Raw genomic sequence first — 18,426 nt, 5'->3', positions numbered from 1 at the left:
AGAGAGAGAGAGAGAGAGAGAGAGAGAGAGAGAGAGAGAAGAGTCTGGTTATAAGCATGTGAAGGGGGTAAGGATTTGGGGAGAGAAGGGACAAAGGTGGAAGAGGGTAAAAGCAAGAGAACAAGAGAGCTTTGAAATTCATTCTTCATTTTTAAGTATAAAAATAATAGTAATAGAAATTTATTTATCAAAGTTTATTTACAATTATACACAGAACAAAGCAATTCTAAGGCAGATAATTTATATATGGAATCTGTGTTCAGGTGAAAAAATGAAAATTTCACTCTAACAGCTTTACTATACTTTTACTCCTTTAGGAGCAGAATGGAGGACAATATGGCAAGAAACTACTGCACAGTGACTGAGTTCTTCTTAGCTGGGCTCTCACAGACACCAGAACTCCAGCTTCCCCTCTTCTTCCTCTTCACAGCAATCTATCTGATCACTGTAGCAGGGAACTTGGGTATGATCACACTGATTGTTCTCAGTTCCCACCTGCACACACCCATGTACTATTTCCTCAGCAGTCTGTCTTTCAGTGACTTCTGTCAGTCCACAGTTGTTATTCCTAAAATGCTGATGAGCTTTTTGACAGAGAAGAACATCATCTCCTACCCTGGATGCATGACTCAGCTCTACTTCTTCATCACTTTTGGCATTGCAGAGTGCTACACATTAGCTGCAATGGCATATGACCGCTATGTTGCCATCTGTAACCCATTGCTTTACAATGTAACTATGTCCTCTCAGATTTACACTTCTCTGATTTCAGGGGTGTATATTTTTGCTATGCTCTCTTCATCTGTAAACACAGGCTTCATGATTAGGATTAAGTTCTGCAAATTAGATGTAATCAACCACTATTTCTGTGATCTTCTTCCCCTCTTGAAACTGGCATGTTCTAGTATCCATATCAATGAAATGTTGATGCTATCTTTTGGAACAGTGAACATATTTGTCCCAATGATGACCATTATTATTTCCTACATCTTCATAATTGTCAGCATCCTCCGCATTCGCTCCCGGGAGGGCAGATCTAAAGCCTTCAGTACTTGCAGTTCCCACATCTCTGCTGTTGCTATCTTCTATGGTTCTGCTGCATTCACATACTTACAGCCATCATCTGTGAGTTCGATGGACCAAGGGAAAGTGTCATCTATATTTTATATGACTGTTGTACCCATGCTGAACCCCTTGATATACAGCCTGAGGAATAAGGATGTTATCGTTGCACTGAAGAAAATACTTCATGTGAGCAGAAGTCACATGAGGAATATTTCTTAGAGCAAAGTTATGTAGAGTACATCAATCGACTCGATACTACTTATGTTACCTTACCTGTCATTATTATTACTCATTTGTTAGGACTCTTTGATTATTTTACTATTACAAATTTCATTTTTAAATTTCAATTACCTAATCTGTCATGTGATTCTAAGAATCAACAATGTAAACAATTAGTACAGAAAACCTGGATCCTTACGTCCATTGTTGATAGCCCATCATCATATATAATTTTTTAACACTTGTAAACATTAATTTAAATTTATAAACATCACTTTTAATCACAACAAAATAATGTTATTTTATTCATTCTTAATTAATTTTTGAGAATTTATTATATAAGTGCTGTAATAACATCATTGTTCTCATCTCCCTACGGTCACTCCCATGAAACCCCTGACCTCAAATTAATGGACTCTTTTCCTTTCATTTATATATACCCATAGGAAAACTGATTCTTTTCTCAACAATCATTCTGGTCCTTCTTTCTCCATTTAGGAACGGGCTCCCATAAATTTCCCTCAACAATACTGATATGTTGCATGGTAATTTTTTGTTTTTGTTGTGGGTGTTTGTTTGTATGTTTTGGCTCTTTTTGAGTAGACTATATGTTTGAGATATTCAGTTTTCACTTCAATAATGCATTGAAGATACATTATTTTCACAGACTTCATTGTACACTGGTTTTTAGAATATTTTGTTTCCTTCCAAAATGTTCCCTGACTTTTAAGCAGGAACGTAATGTTTTAGATGGATGAGTTGTGGCTCCACACCCCACCATCATTTGTTCCTTCTATTTAGACCAGTTATGGAGTTCTGTAATTGTCTCCATTTGATGTAAACATAGTTATAGTTATCTGTGTATGATTCAATAAGAACTATGTATGCAGTTAGAAATTATACAACTTTGTATAGGTGACACTCTTAGATTCTACTCTAAGTTCTATAATCTCATCAGAAAACCATAGTTGACCATGCATATAGAACCAGGCAGTGAATATACCCTATTGAGTCAGCCTTAAGAACATTTTGATAGCTATTTTATCCTGTTATTGTGACATACTACTCTACATTTAGCTATTACTTGGCTTGCAGTTATTACTATGTTTCATGTATGTTGCAACTGTATATAGTAATTGTTTTACACCCTTGTAAACTTGGATTTCACTATTCCTTATTATGAAATCTAGTTCCCAGGGAGAAGACTTCTATATCAAATCCAGTTTGATTCCTACAAGCTAAGTATCAAAATCCTCTGATATCTTTAGTTGTTTTCTTTTTCTGAGAAAAAAACTAAGGACAATAACAATAGCATATATTTCTGGACATGTATGGTTTTGTTTGTGAGTGTGTGCAAGTAATCATAGAATTACATTTTCTGATGGAATCTTTTCAAACATCATTATTAATATTTTTCCCTCTGCTCTCTTCCCTACTCCTTCTTCTACATTGATTTCCCATCCTTGTTCCCAAAGTGCCCTGAAATATTTCGCTTTCCCTCTCCATAACACATGTCCCTGCTATCCATTTCCCTATAGTAGATGTCCAACACCACCATTCCTTTTTTCTTTATCTAATTTATGCAGTAAGGAGATCATGTGGTGCTTGTTTTTCTGTCTCTGAGTTACCTTAGTCAATATTAACTAGTTCCACTTATTTACAGGAAAATTTTAAAATATTTAGTTCTCTTTACAGCTAAATAGAATTCCAATGTGTTTTCATTATCATTTTATGATTTATAGGTTATTTAGGTCATGTCCATTGCTTAGCTATTGTGAAGTCCAGCGCAATGAACATGGTTGAAGAGTTAAATGCGGTTTAGAATGTCAAAATTGCAGGAACATAGGGTAGATTATTAATTAAGTAATTTACTTAGTTACTTAGTTACCTGTGCACTGAACATATGGTATATTTATTTTTTATTTGTTTACTTAGTTATTTACTTATATGCACTTAAGTATTCTCTTAGTAACTTACTTGCCTCACCACATGGATTTAAAAAGTAGCTACATCAGTTTGCAATCCCATCAATAACGAATGAGGGTTAGTTACCATTTCCTCATATGTTCTTGAGTATGCTGTTCTTTGAATTCTTTACTAAGTTCAGAGTAATGTAGGATGAAATCTGTAAGTTGCACTGTACCTTTATGCCTGTTCCCGTTGTTGTTTCTTTGTTATTGAATTTGTTTTGTGGTTGTTTATTTGTTTGTTTGTTTCTCTTCTAATTTGACGGTTTGACCAAAATTGGATGCTCCTAATCTCACTCTGGTTGGTGATCTTGCTGCTCAGTTATACTTTTCAATAAAAAATGTGTGTTTATTGAAATATGTAGAATTTGTAAAAAATAACTTAGTTGCCTGGTGTAATTGTTGTGTCTAGGACTTACAGCCTCCTTCTGCTCTCATAAGCCCACTTCTGCAAACTTCTAGCCTCTGTAACATCTTATCAATGCCTAGAATATTTTCAGGTTCTGAGACTTACTGCTGAAAAAGATTACACTTTCCAGCTTTTTCTGAACTCTGGCTGGATTTTAACTCTGGTATCTGGCTTAAGCCTCTTCTCTAAACTGATTGTTTCACATTAACTTTTCTCACTTCTGACTGAGTTGCCCAACTTGTCCTCAAATACTCTCAAATCTGTTATAATCTTCTGGCTCCTTCTCATCTATCTTCACCTGAGTCTAGCCTATTCTCTCTCCAGCCTGCTTCTGTAAACGTCTTAGAGTATAAATTCCTTTCTCCCTCTCCTGCCCCACTTCCACACTGTTCTCTTTTAAGTCATCTCTCTTTCCCCTCTATTCTTGTGAGAGATGGGCATATCCTATACTGTAAAACCTTTGTCTTATTCATCACTTAATCTGCCACTCAATTAGACATATTTTTTTAACCTGGATGCTTATTTCTACCATCTGATTTTCCTTCCTTGTTTGAGATTAAAATCTGTACTAAGGGTTTGTCTGTATCCCAGCCAATGTAGCCAACTTGAGATCTATCCCATGGGCAAGCACCAATCCATGACATTATTAGTGATACTCTGTTATGTTTGAAGAAGGATCCTAGCATGACTGTCCTGTGAGAGGATCTGTCTGGTACCTGACTCAGACAGATGCAAAGACCCACAGCCAAACACTGGATGGAGCATGGCCCCTCTATTTTTAAATTATTTACTTATTTAAATTCCAAATGTTGCCCCATTTCACAGTCCCTTTCCCAAAAGTTACTCATCTCATACCCCAAACCATTATTAGCCTCTGAGATGGTGCTCCCCTACCCACCCATGCTCATAGCCCACCAACTCCCCTCACCTCATCACTGCATCCCTTTTCCCTGGGGTATCAAGCCTCTACAGGATTAGGAACATCCTCTCCACCTGAGGGCCAGAAAATGCAGTTCTCTCATACTTATATATCAGGGACCATGGACCAGCCCAGGTATGTTTTTTGTTGGTGTATCAGCTTCTGGTAGCTCTGGAGGTTCCCAGATTAGTTTTCAAGATTGTTCTTCCTATGTAGTTGCTAACCCTTCAGTTCCTTCAATCTTTCCCTTAACTCTTCCAAAGTGGTCCCCAACCTTAGACCAATGGTTTGTTTTAAGTGTCTGCATCTGTCTCAGTCAGCTGCTGATAGAGCTTTTCAGTTTATATCCTAATTGCTGCCCTCACTCTGGGTACTCCACTCTCACAGTTCCTCTGTCTCCAACTCCTCCTCTCCATGAATTTGGTTGGTCACTCAACAGCCATTCCTTCAGTCTCTGCTCCATTTTTGTTCCTGCATTTCTGTTAGGCAGGACAAATTCTGGGTTGAATTTTGATGATGAATCTAGCTACAAATGGAGCCAAATAAGTACTGAACTTTATGACATTATAATCCAAAAAAACAAGCAAACAACAACAACAACAACAACTCCTTCTCCTATATATATATTATAGTCATGATAGATGAATTCTGACTAGCTCAGAAAGTAAGTACCATGTTCACGTTTATTGCTGTGATCATTGTAACTTCAGAAACACATGACTCATAAGCCTCTGAAGCTGGCTTGTTGGCAGAATTGGAAGGTGAATATGTGCCTAGAGAAGACATGAATGCTGTATTAAAATATTAATGGAAGCAAAGTGAGTAACCATTGTGCTGAAGCTTTAAATGAACATGAGAATTTCATTGAGAACTGACCTACAAGGCATGAGATTTATAATCGCTTAACTTCATTTTTTCCTGTCAACATATTTTTTAAGGTACTGACTTTAAAGTTGATGGGCTGCATAGGGCTAAGGTTGTTGAAGAGAAGTATCTTTTGCAAGATGGAGGGAAGAGGAATACTGGTGAGAAGGAATAATCTGTATCCAAATATAGACAAAAGACAATAAATATTAGAAATTTACAAAAGGACTTAAAGATTGGTCAGAAAATAAGAATGCACAAACAGAATCCTGGAAACTGTCACAGGAAAAAGAATATTTCAGGGGAAACTTCTTTAGAAAATTCCCAAGACATACCAGATTCTTTTTAGACTCTCTATTTGGTCAAACCTTGTAAACCTAGCAAAGTACTGTTACAGATATTATTATTATTATTATTATTATTATTATTATTATTACTATTATTATGAATAGCTAATGCAATGCAGGCAAAAAACCTTTTCAGGATAGCTATAGTTATACAAGCTTCAATTGAATTGAAGTACTGAAAACTAAGAATAAGTCTTCATTGTCACCATCTTTGTGATGAATAATATTAAATGTCAGCTACTATATTCAGAATCACAATGAAAAAATATGTTTGACAGCGTGTAACAATGTAGAGGGATTCTAATCTAGCAACATGGCTACAATGGCAGGAATATAGACAAACCCTTAGACTTTTAATTTCATTGAAGGAAAAATCAGATGGTAGAAAGAAACCTCCAGGTTAGAAAATTATGTCTAATTGAGTGGCAGATTAAGTGATGAATAAGACAAAGATTTTACAGAATAGGTCATCCTTTCAGCCTCTGTTCTGTCCCTCTATCCCTGCATTTCCTATAGACATGATTGATAAATCTGGGGTCAAAAATTTTGAGGGTATGTTGGTTATCTTATCACCCCTTTGGAGTTCATTTCTGGCTATAGGTGCTTCAGGATCTATATCTGTACTGCTGTGAGTCTCAGCTAAACTCATCCCCATTGATTCATGGGATTATTACCTATCCCGGGTCTCTGGTAGGTCCTTGAAATGCCCCCATCATCCCAGACCATGCAGCTGCAGATTTCCATTCACTCTCATGGCCATCTGGTCATCTCTTCAGTCTGTCTCCACATCTGATCCTGATTCCCCCATTCTATTTTTATTTATTTATTTATTTATTTATTTATTTATTTATTTACTCACTTCACATCTCAGTATCAGTTCCTCCTCTAATCCCAGTACCTCTTCATATAGAACCTCCCTGGTTCCTCCCTCACCTTCTCCTTTGAGAAGTACAGTCACCATGTAGTTAACAGCCACACCCTCTTCCCAAAACCCACATCAAATTGCTGCAAGACTAGGCATATACTCTCCAACTGAGGTGAGCAAATACAGTCCATTTAGGTGAATGGCATCCATAGGCAGGCAGGCAGGCAGGCAGACAGACAGGCAGGCAGGCAGGCAACAGATTCAGGGAGAGGTGTTGTGCCTGTTGTTGAAGACCAAGATGGTGAGTATGTATTCTGGCTATTCTGGCGCGCGCGCGCACACACACACACACACACACACACACACACACACACACACACACACACACACAAAAGTTAATGATCTTAGCCTGAAATTAATGGTGCAAATGAATGGTGTTTACATAGAATGTTGATAGATCCTATCAACATTCTATCACAGGAGCTGAGCACTGTTATATTTTGCCCAAAGTCTTGTAATTCAGATTGACTACTTCAGAAGGATCACATACGGTAAATCTGATTTTTCCTTTATTGTTTGAGATTAAAGGTGTCCGACGGATTAACTGTGACAAACAAGAAAGGAAAACAGGGAATTGAAAGTTTACATGTTAGACATAGCCATAAATTTGTGAGGAAGAAATATTTTACAACGATGGGGTATGCAAATTAATGTTCCTGTAATTCCAGGTAAATCAAATGAAGAAATTATGTGTGATATGGTAGATATGTGTAGATGCTCCTGGGAAATGTATTGATATGGCTGACTGAGAAAATCACAAGCTGTGACTGTGATGAAAAACAGGTGTCACCATTGCTTGAATTTTCAATGTTATAAAAAGAGCCCCTGCTGACATACTACGATCCTTTGCCCCTAAAATAGTTATCAGACCTGTATGGCAAGAGCAGTGGTACATAACAAAGAAAAAAAATCATGCACTTGAACAACTGGTAAAGGATCAGCAGAAGGCTCAACATAGAGAAACATTTACCAGCCTCTGGAAGACCCCTATATTTGTTGTAAAAATGAAATCAGAAAAATGGAGGACAATAACAGATTTAAGAGCAGTTAACAAAGTAATTCATCTAATGAGTACTTTACAGCCTTGAATTCCTTTACTGACTTTGTTACTGAGATCATGGCCTATAAAACAATGGTCTTGAAAGACTGCTCTTTCACAGTATCCTTGCATCAGGAGGATAGGGAAAGGTTTGCTTTTCAGTATGGACTTTGAGTAATAGTTATCCACTAAAAATGTGTCACTAGAAAGTACTTCCATAGATAATGTTAAAGGGTCTAAATTGATGTCAGTATTTTCTGCAACGAGCATTACAAATTATCCATAAGCAATTCACTTGATCTAATGTTTATCATTAAATGGATGATGCTCTGTTGGATGATTCTGATAAAGATGCTTTAGAGAATAGGTTTAAGTTAACATAAAAAATTCTGCCATATGTGGGCTAAGAGTGCTCCAGAAAAAGATACAAAGAGGAGATTCACTTAGTTATTTGTGTCAGCCAGAGGCTTCTAAGAAATTAGACTCTCACACTCATGAGTGCATGCTGGATCATAGTAAGCATTTTAACACAGCTCTTCAGGGATCCATATACACATATCTTCCTTTAGGAGTTGAAAGCTTAGGAATAAGATGAAATCATTTTTAGAATAACTTGGCAATTGAGGAACCAGCAGTGATAATTGCTTACTTTTCTCATTCAAACATTTTTAGAGTAATTAATGTCCTTAGGGACTATTTATTTCCCAACACCCAGTACCTGAAGAAGTTGAACACAGGACAGAACTTCATAACTATACTGTTGAAGGTGTCTATGAAATTGAAATTGCAGACGCAGAGACTAGGTGATTCCTGGAAGAAGGTAACTTGAGATGCAGACCAGGCTTAAAGGTACTGTCTACATTGAGGGCTACGACTTATATTTAAATACTAACTGTTGAATGCTTGGGGCCTGCTTCTCCCCATTTCTTGATGAATGCCATTGGCAAGCAGCAAACAACATTTCGTATTGGACATTTCAGGAGTTGTAAGTTAGTATGCATTTCTCACACACTCACACTGTATTTTTAGGACTCTAAGGACTGTAGCAATCAATGAAAGATATGAATCAAAAGACTTCAAATATTTCCATTCATTCATGTAATTATTCCCTTATTCTGAAAAGTATCATAAAACCTGTAATGTTTCAAGCATGTATTAGTGAGGGAGCTGGCAAATAATGCCGAACGGTCATATGGCTAGTAGCATAGTTTATTTTCCTAGGATGTAAGAGTTTCAGAATTTACAACCTCTAAGCACATTGTAGAAAGTATGATTTTGGAGAATCACCCCATGTCAGCAACAGTTTTCAATGGGATACATAAGGAAGTCCATATTTAGCAGATAACAAAGAAAAACTACCTAGTGACTCTCTTGTAAATACAATGAAGAATATTCTAAAATGCAGACACAAAAAACTATAATATACTCTAGGCATTGTAAGCAGTCAAATATGTACATCACAGGAGGGGGTTGTATGCATGAGGAATTTAGCAGGATCAAGAGAGTGGACTATTGGGAAAAGTTTTAATCCCTATCTGGGCATTTCTTCTCTGCCTTTAACTATTTAGTTCCCAGATAAAAGAAGCACACACACACACACACACACACACACACACACACACACACACACCTTTTATATTTATAACAAGCATTAATCAGCACAACAGCTTTTTGGATATTTTCCCTCTATACTATTATGTTTATTTGCCAATATTACCATTATATAATTTCCCATAATTCATCTGGACTGCTCTTATATTCTGTTAGCCAACCCACATGGCCATTGTTTTAAGATTCTTACCCTATGGCCATTTCTTTCTCCATTTACCTTCTTCTCCACTTGTGGTCTCCTCTGACCTTCAGACCCAGAATCTTAAACCCTGGTTATGTCTCTTCTGTCTTGTTATTGGCTGTTTACATCCTTATTTACCAAGCAGAGAAACTTGGGTACAAAGTCACATAGCTCCAGTTGAATCTGAATGTGGACCCTTTCTTTTCAGGGAAAACCAGGTCTTAGGAGTCCACACTTAGCATTACAAACACAGCAAAGACCAAACCTCTACTGTGGACAGTGGAGGTTTTACAAATAAATTTAAGGGACATCTTTCTCTGGGTCTATGAATGAGAATTATTATCACATTTAATGTGCAATATAGTCCATGAAGACAAATCTTTTTCCCTTGTTCAAATAACGAACTCACATACTATTGACATATATTTATTTATGCTTCCAAACATCACAACCTGTCTTACAACATGCTTGCTGCATACTGATTATATCACCTCTGTCAAATCAGTACTTCATGTTGCCAATATCCTTTCCTTAGCTAGAACATCCACAGTGAATGTTACTCCCTGAAATTTAGGACAATAGCTTTATATTAGTGCTTTCTAAATTAATTAAACACAGAAGAAATGACAGCTTTGCCAAGGCCTTGGGAGAGAGTACAGCTGTGTTAAATGGTCAGCACTAAGAGGCCTTCATTATGCCTTCACTATCAGGCATCATTGTGACCTCTTGGCTACATTCCAGTTTAACAGCTACTGAGCTGAGAAGCCACTTCCGAGATCTTTTAGAATTCACTGTGAAAAAAAAATGTATTAGGATAATCTAAAAATTACACTGTATAATTTGATATGTTCTAAGATGTGGTTTTCAGAAAAGTTATGCATTTCCATTAATTTGAATTTATTCTAGGAATTTTGTTGTTTTATTTATTAAACATTTATCTTTAGCTTTACATATGAATTGAACATGTATATCTAGTATATTAATAGTCATTTAAAAACAGTTCAGTGGTTAATTAATTTGGCCTTGTTTAATTTATTTTCACTCCTTTGTAATGTAAAAAGCCATATCTGGTTTGGTATTTTACTTTTAATTTAATATGTAGTGAGTTTATATTATCTTTTTCCTTTATGGATGAAGTCATATTAACTTCGAATGCATGCTGGCTACAAGATACACTCCTGACCCTGAAGAATGGGTGATCTTTCATTCAAATGATGTGAAAAAGAAAAAAAAATCTTTCATAGTGTTAGATGGTATAAAACCCTCTTAATCTGTTATTCCTACAATTATGACGATAACTGATGTAGTTAATCTCAATTACAAGATTAGACCTTCTCTTTTATTTTATAGAAATAGCACACTGAGGCAAACTTTGGTTAGGTTCATAATTTGTAATAACTACATATTAAATGTTTCAAATTTCTATTTTATGATATTTCTTGAGACCAACATGAATTTTTAGAGAAATACATTAAATTTCTAGACATTGGAATAATTGCATAACATAAACATATATATGAAAAATAAAAGTATTAAAATGTTAACATGAAAACTGTGAGTATTAAATATATTGAATAGTATTGAGTTTGTGGTTGTGAATTCAGGTACATTTTTGTTTGTTATGCATCAATACTGTGAACATTGGTACAATTCTGTATTTAATGTAAGCCCATGATTATGCAATAAAAACCCATTCAGTTACAACTTCTATTGCGTCTACCTCCTAATTTTATTTTGTAAATTTTATCACATATTTTTAATCCAGCTCCAATTAATATAAGCTAATAGGTCAGATTTAGGTTGTGACTTTCTTAAAGCAGAGCAGATGTCACATCAATGTACACTAATTCAGTGACAAAATATCAGAGTTATTTCTTTAGTAATTCAGCAATATTTAGAAAGAATGGGGAGTAAGACAAGAGGGTATTTGGAGGAATAAAATGGGGGCAGATGGAAAACGTTGCGAGATTCGGTATTTGAAGCATGGTATTAGAATAATTTTACTATCCTAAAATCTCTTAAGCACACAAGCCTTTTGATATTTCTATAGGATTACATTCTTTATTCCTAATGTTTAGGTGGTTCAGATGTCCACATGCTACCAGAAGATATTTCTATCCAGGAAATTTGGCATAGAGTTAAGAGATTTATATTAAATAATTTTTAAGAGGTTAATAAAAAGTCTTAAGAATATCTAATGTTTGTATAAGCTACCAGTCTGTACACAATAAAGCATAATTTCCAAATCCAATAATGAACAAAGAAGCCATAGCTCCTGCTTATTGTAACTGAGGATAGAATGTGGACAGGTGATATAATATTAATAGTCCGTTCACCTGCAAATGGAATAGGAGCTATTTATAGCCGATGAGGTGAGATTGTGAAGAGATAGAGAATAAAAAGTAGGTGTGATTCTTCAGAGATTCAACTTTCTCTTGGTGATAAGACTAAGGACTGAAACCAAACGATGCAAAACTTTTTGCATTTGTTTATAAACACATTTACATTTTGGTATTGGTAAATCTTTATTAATGTTGTTGCCATCTTAAGTGACTTATAAAATGTTTGGAAATAAATTAATACATAATACACATTAATATGCATTTTACATCTGTGTGATAAGCAACTGCATACATTATTCTCTTGGAAATTAAGGCACTAATAATGCAGACAAGAAGAGTCCAAATATAAATGGTAGTGCAACACAATCCTGATAACTGAGATCTGTCCTCTGAACCTGTATGATAGAAGTAGAAAGCATGCTTCCAAACTTAACCACTTGCTGTATCATATGCACAACAACATACCATACAGCTGTACATACAACTTCATATAAAGAAATGTATAAGAGTATTTTTAAAAACAATTTAAAACACCCCACAGTGTATATGTATATTCTATATAGAGAGAATCAAGAAGAAAGCTTTTTATTGAACCATATGTGTGTGTGTGTGTGTGTGTGTGTGTGTGTGTATATATATATATATATATATACATATATGTGCAGAGATTCCTGATACCATTATTTTTAATCATTTGATGTATGTTTCTTTAACATCTGGCTATACTGATTTTTCTGTAAATTATGAAATGACCTAAATGGGACACATGTTTCTTTACATATTTCTTTGACTTCTAAATACTATGACTTTATATGTGAAAACCACTAATTGGATTATGATAAACCTACCAATAAGTCTGTAAGGCTTGATTTCCTTACCATATTGACATACATAACACTATGATTGTTTGCTTTTCTCCCATTAAACTTGTCTTCAAGTTTTCTGAGAGTTACATGAAAGATCCAGCATATGTGAATTGTTTGTATTTTATTAGAATGATTTCTGGATATTTGTTGGAAGTTTGATAGTTTATGTCATTGCTACTTCATCTTTAATTTTATAAATACCATTGAAATATTTTTAATGTAAGGACAAATAATAATGGAGTAGAAGTACAAAATACAGTAATTTCAAGGACTAATAAATATAAAGTCTGTGGTAATGTATTTCCACAAGAAAAAGCAGGCTTAAAACAGTACAGGACCAAAAAGAAAATACGTTATGCTGTACTGAAAATAGGTGTGACTCAAGTTTGAAAAATTGAAGAAAACATAACAGGTATTTTTAGTGCATGGATAACTGTGCTTTGCTATATAGTTATTAGAACAGCCTCTATGAAGTCACTGCACACACAAATAATTAAACAATATAATAAAGACAAACAAACACAGTACATATATGCAATGCTTCAAAATAGTGTCTATTTGGGAGAGTTTAATCTTTAATATGCTTTGATAATGTTTTAAAGATGTTTTAAACGCTAAAGGTCTTTGGTATGATAGAAGTCTCAGGTATCTGTTTTATCTTCTGATGGAAAATGGTTCAATAGCTTCATGAAACAATTGTAGCAATGAGAATGTCTTCCAGTCCAGATGTTAATATAGCTCGGAGGTTCACCTATAGGTAAAAATGTTGAGCAGTTCTTTCCTCTGTTCCTGTACATAGTAGCTTTCAGCCAGTGAAAGCCAGCCAGTACTGATGGCTAAGCCACATATCTTCATAACTACAAGCTTTATGATTCACGTACATGGTGCCTTCAGCAACAAGGTCATACCATTTTGCTCTGTTGTGTAGCCAATATTAATGAGAAGAACCTGTGATTTAGGGAGAGGCTGATGGAAACTCTATGGCCAATGAATTCAAAAGATGGAAACTATTCTTCCAAAACGGGGTGGATGAATACAAGGGAACAATGTCATTCAGACACAGATGACAACTGCACAAATGAACTCACAGTAATTGTGAAAATATACATAATTCATGTGCATGCTCAACCTGATTTACAAAGTGTAATTCATGGCTACTCCAATAATATCATGCATTTGAATTATATGTTATTGACTGCCTGAATTATTTGTTCCTTAATAAATGTTAACTAGAATTGTATTGTATACAAAAAATTCAACAGAATATTTTGGTTCTTTCCTACTAAATCTTTAGTAATGAATGAATAAAGCTGTCAGAACATTTTTACAATTCTTAATGCAAAAAATTATTCCCATTTATCCTATATATAAACTAAGAAACAATAAGCGAAATGCAGAGAAGATGTTTCCTTACACTTATAATATGTTGCAAGCCAGTTTTACAAAGTTGCACGGCTTTGCATTTTATTCCATTAATACATATTATGTGATGGTTCTAGATACTGCTCATCTGGGTTAGGCATTGCTAGAATTTTTTCACTGTCAATTTAAATATCCTTAAATGATGATATAATATTTTACTTGCATTGTTGTTTAAATATAATGAGCATATTGTATACAAATTTATTCTTCACATTCTGACTTTGTAAATATCTTATTCATAAGGTTTATGTTCATTTATGTATTTATTTTATTTTAAACATAGTTGTCCTTATGGTATTTCAAATTGCAAATATTTTAGTTATTCCATATTAAATCTTTGGTCAGATGCACTTAATCATTGTGAGTCTGTCACCTTATTTTTATCTCTTTGAACTTTAAGATATTTTAATTAACTCTTATAGTTTCATAAGCATTCTTTGATCATATTCACTACACATTCTCCAATTCTGCTGAGTCCCATGCTCCTTGCCTGTCTGTCCCATGCAGATTTGTGTTATCATTTAACTCTTTCCTCACAATGGTCTATTTGTTTTGTTTATGATTTAGGGGTTATATGATTTCCCTCTGTTGCATGGTTAACTTGTCTGGTTGCAAATGAGAGAAAACCGGAATGTCATTTCAGCAATTATCAACTGCCTACATCTCCTCAGATGATGTGAAGTCTGTGTGTAACTCCCCTTTCTATGGTGGCATTTGGTCTACTTGGTTTTACACAGATCCTGTGCATACTAGTACAATCATGGTGACTCTGCTCCACTGTGCCCAGTTACACTGCTTTCCTGTAGTCATCAACACCTCTGGATCTCCCAGACTTCCTAATCCCCTTCACAGTGATTCGTGAGCCATTGGAAGAGGTCTTGAATTTAGAAGACACGCTCATTAATTTTTATTTTTATGAAAAATTTTGAAATTTTTATACAAGTACACACAAATTCTCTCTCTCTCATACACACACACACACACACACACACACACACACACACACACACACACACACGGGTGTGCGCGTGCACACTACTGGAGGCAGTAGAGCTCTGTGGCTTGGGTTAGGTCAGGTTTCCAGGAATGCAGACACTGATGTTTATGGTGGGGGATAGGACTCTTGTGTTCCTCATTAGAGTAGGCCCTCCTGTGTCCCTGGTTAGAGCAGTACTCTTATGTCCATTGTTAGGGCAGAACTCCTATCTCCCTGGTTAAAGTGAACCTCCTGAGAGACAGTCAGGCTTTGGGGTCCAGTGGTAGGATCTGCTCAGTTCCAAATGGAGAACATACTAGAAGAACTATTGGGCTCAGGCTGAGCAAGATACATCCCAAATTGTTTGAGTTCTGGGGTGGGGGAGTCACAGCTGGTGTGCTTATTGGGTCAAGGGTCTCACCTGTATCTCTGGTTATGGCTGCCCTCCTGGGAGACAAGTAGTTTCTGTGCTGTAGAACAGGGGCAGTCACACTGATCTGATCAGGGTGAAAGTATAGATTAGAAGGAAGACAGGGCTCCTGTAGATGGGATGGACTCACATGTGCTGGGCTTTTTGCAGGTCCCAGTTGGCATGGGTATTATGGCAGGGGTCTCACCTGTGTCCCTAGTTGTAGCAGATCTCTTTGGAGACAGACATGCTGTGTAGTCTGTGAGAGAAAGATGATCTGCCCCTGAGGAAAGTGTAGATCTAAAGGATAATGTGGCTATGGCAGAGAGGATAGATCCACCTTCTACTCTGTGGAAATTCCTACTGGCTTGGGTAATAGGGCAGGAGTCTCACCTTTGTCCCTTTTTACTGCATACACCTTGGACACAGGCAGGCTGTGGGATCTTTTAGAGGGGCATGGAAGCCCATCTATTCTCTGAGTAGAGGTGCAGAGTGGAACGAGGGAACTTCTTACCTTTTTATTGTTTTTATTTTTTTTAGGAACTTCTTATAATGACAAAATTCTAATTCGCTTACGAAATTACTTTGTGTAACACAATAATTGAGACACAGTTTAGTAGGATAGGAGATAGTAATTATATTTTCCCCTAGATAATGGCTTTGTGCATGGCAATACTTCTAAGTTTGCACCATGTAAATGGAAACGGAAGGACTGAGTTGTGTTTTTTTTTAAATTTTAATATGTAGAAATATCAAATTTATCACTTAAGAGATTGTTAATATGAACTTACTAGGCAAATATCATAGTTCAGATTTCTGAGTAATAAGATACCAGTAATACTTCTTTGCACTGTAAAAATTGAAAAACGTGCATTGTCTTAGCTATCACATTTACTGGCATGTAATGTGAGGGAATATGAATACTTTGTTTTTATGGTTTCATTAGGCAACCACTACTGACTGATTACTTTCGAAGAATTGGTTCCCAAGCAGGTATCATGCTAGTAGTACCATGTTTCATGAATTTAATGCAGTGTCTGCTCCAAAGGTCAATTAATTTTCCCTTTTGGGTATTGAAAGACTTTATGTATCTTAAGGATTAGAGAAATGGTAATGTCTAATAGTAGAAATATGGCGAATCCATCTGAAATTAGAATTTGGATAATAATTCACTGTTTCGTGGGAAAGCTCACTTCAAGACACAGTGTGAATATTTTCCACACTAATATGAATTCTACATCTCAAATTTGAGGCATATTCTTAAACTCATGAAAATTGTAAAGATTTAATTCAGTGATAGTATTTTATATGAAATGTATTCTTAATTTTAAGTATATGTTTAAAAATTGTAATAAAATCAATTGTATTTATCTAAGTTAACTCACTTAAAGTAATTATATGGAGGGTAAATGTATAATAAAGCAGAAATGAAAACATGGGGATTTTGTGTACATGTAAAAGAAAACCTAGTTCTTACCATGTGATTGGCTTACATATTTTTTTTCTCCTTTAGATCTGAATGGAGGATATGGCAGCAGGAAACCATTGCACAGTGACTGAGTTTTTCTTGGCTGGGCTCTCAGAGAAGCCAGAACTCCAAATGCCCCTTTTCCTCCTCTTCACAGGAATCTATTTGATCACTGTAGCAGGGAACTTGGGCATGATCACACTGATTGGGCTCAGTTCTCACCTGCACACACCCATGTACTTTTTCCTCAGCAGTCTGTCATTCATTGACTTCTGCGAATCCACAGTTGTTACCCCTAAAATGCTGGTGAGTTTTGTGACAGAGAAGAACCTCATCTCCTACCCTGGCTGCATGGCTCAGCTCTACTTCTTCCTAACTTTTGGTATTGCAGAGTGCTACACATTGGCTGCAATGGCATATGACAGATATGTTGCCATCTGTAACCCCTTGCTTTACAGTGTAACCATGTCCTATCAGATGTACTGTTCTCTTATTTCGGGTGTATATATTTTTGCTTTGTTCTGTTCATCCATAAACACTGGTTTCATGCTTAGGGTTCAGTTCTGCCAATTAGATGTGGTCAACCACTATTTTTGTGATCTTCTTCCCATCTTGAAACTTGCAGCCTCTAATACCTATATCAATGAAATATTGATTCTATTTTTTTGTACGCTGAACATCTTTTTCCCAATGCTGACCATTATTACTTCCTACATCTTCATTATTAATACTGTCCTCTACATTCATACCCGGGAGGGTAAGTTCAAAGCTTTTCGGACTTGAAGCTCTCACATCTCTGCTGTTTGTATCTTCTATGGTTCTGGTGCATTCATGTACTTACAGCCATCATCCTTGATTTCTATGAACAAAGCAAAATTGTCATCTTTGTTTTATACTACTATTGTACCCATGCTGAACCCCTTGATATACAGCCTGAGGAATAAGGATGTCAGTATTGCATTGAATAAAATACTTGAAAGAAAAAAAATCATGTAAGCAGAAAACATATGAAGATTATTTATCCTAGCAAAGTAATTAGAAATACATAGAAATATTTATTTGACTCCACCTGTCATTATTATTACATATTTGCTAGGAATCTTTGATAACTTTTACTATTACAAATTACAAATAAATTTTGAGCACATAATATGTTATAGGTTTATCAGAATCAGTAATGTATACAAATAGTGTAGCAATATAAGTTCTTATGTTCATAGAGGATATCCAATCATATTACATGTATATTTCATCATATTTGATAAACATTACATTAAAAATATAAACATTCTTTTCATTTTCATTGGATATTTTTATTTATATTTCAAATTTTATCCTCTTTCCCCATTTCCTATCCATAAACCCCCTACCTCATCTCTCCCCACCCCCTGCTTCTA

At 35.5% G+C, this 18,426-nt stretch overlaps 1 protein-coding gene and 1 pseudogene across 1 annotated transcript; both read left to right on the top strand.

Annotated features, from left to right (window-relative positions):
* Positions 1-324: 324 nt before the first annotated feature.
* On the top strand, positions 325-1,284 carry Or8g26c (olfactory receptor family 8 subfamily G member 26C). Its single transcript, NM_001000797.1, has one exon. It carries the CDS (start codon positions 325-327, stop codon positions 1,282-1,284), a length of 960 nt encoding a protein of 319 aa, NP_001000797.1.
* Or8g18-ps1 (olfactory receptor family 8 subfamily G member 18F, pseudogene 1) lies at positions 17,081-18,009 on the top strand (annotated as a pseudogene).

Source organism: Rattus norvegicus, chromosome 8 (assembly GCF_021556685.1).
Source record: "Rattus norvegicus strain SHRSP/BbbUtx chromosome 8, alternate assembly SHRSP_T2T, whole genome shotgun sequence".
NCBI classification, from domain to species: domain Eukaryota; kingdom Metazoa; phylum Chordata; class Mammalia; order Rodentia; family Muridae; genus Rattus; species Rattus norvegicus.
The sequence above is the reverse complement of the archived record's forward strand: the minus strand, read 5'-3'. Positions and strand labels throughout refer to the sequence as shown.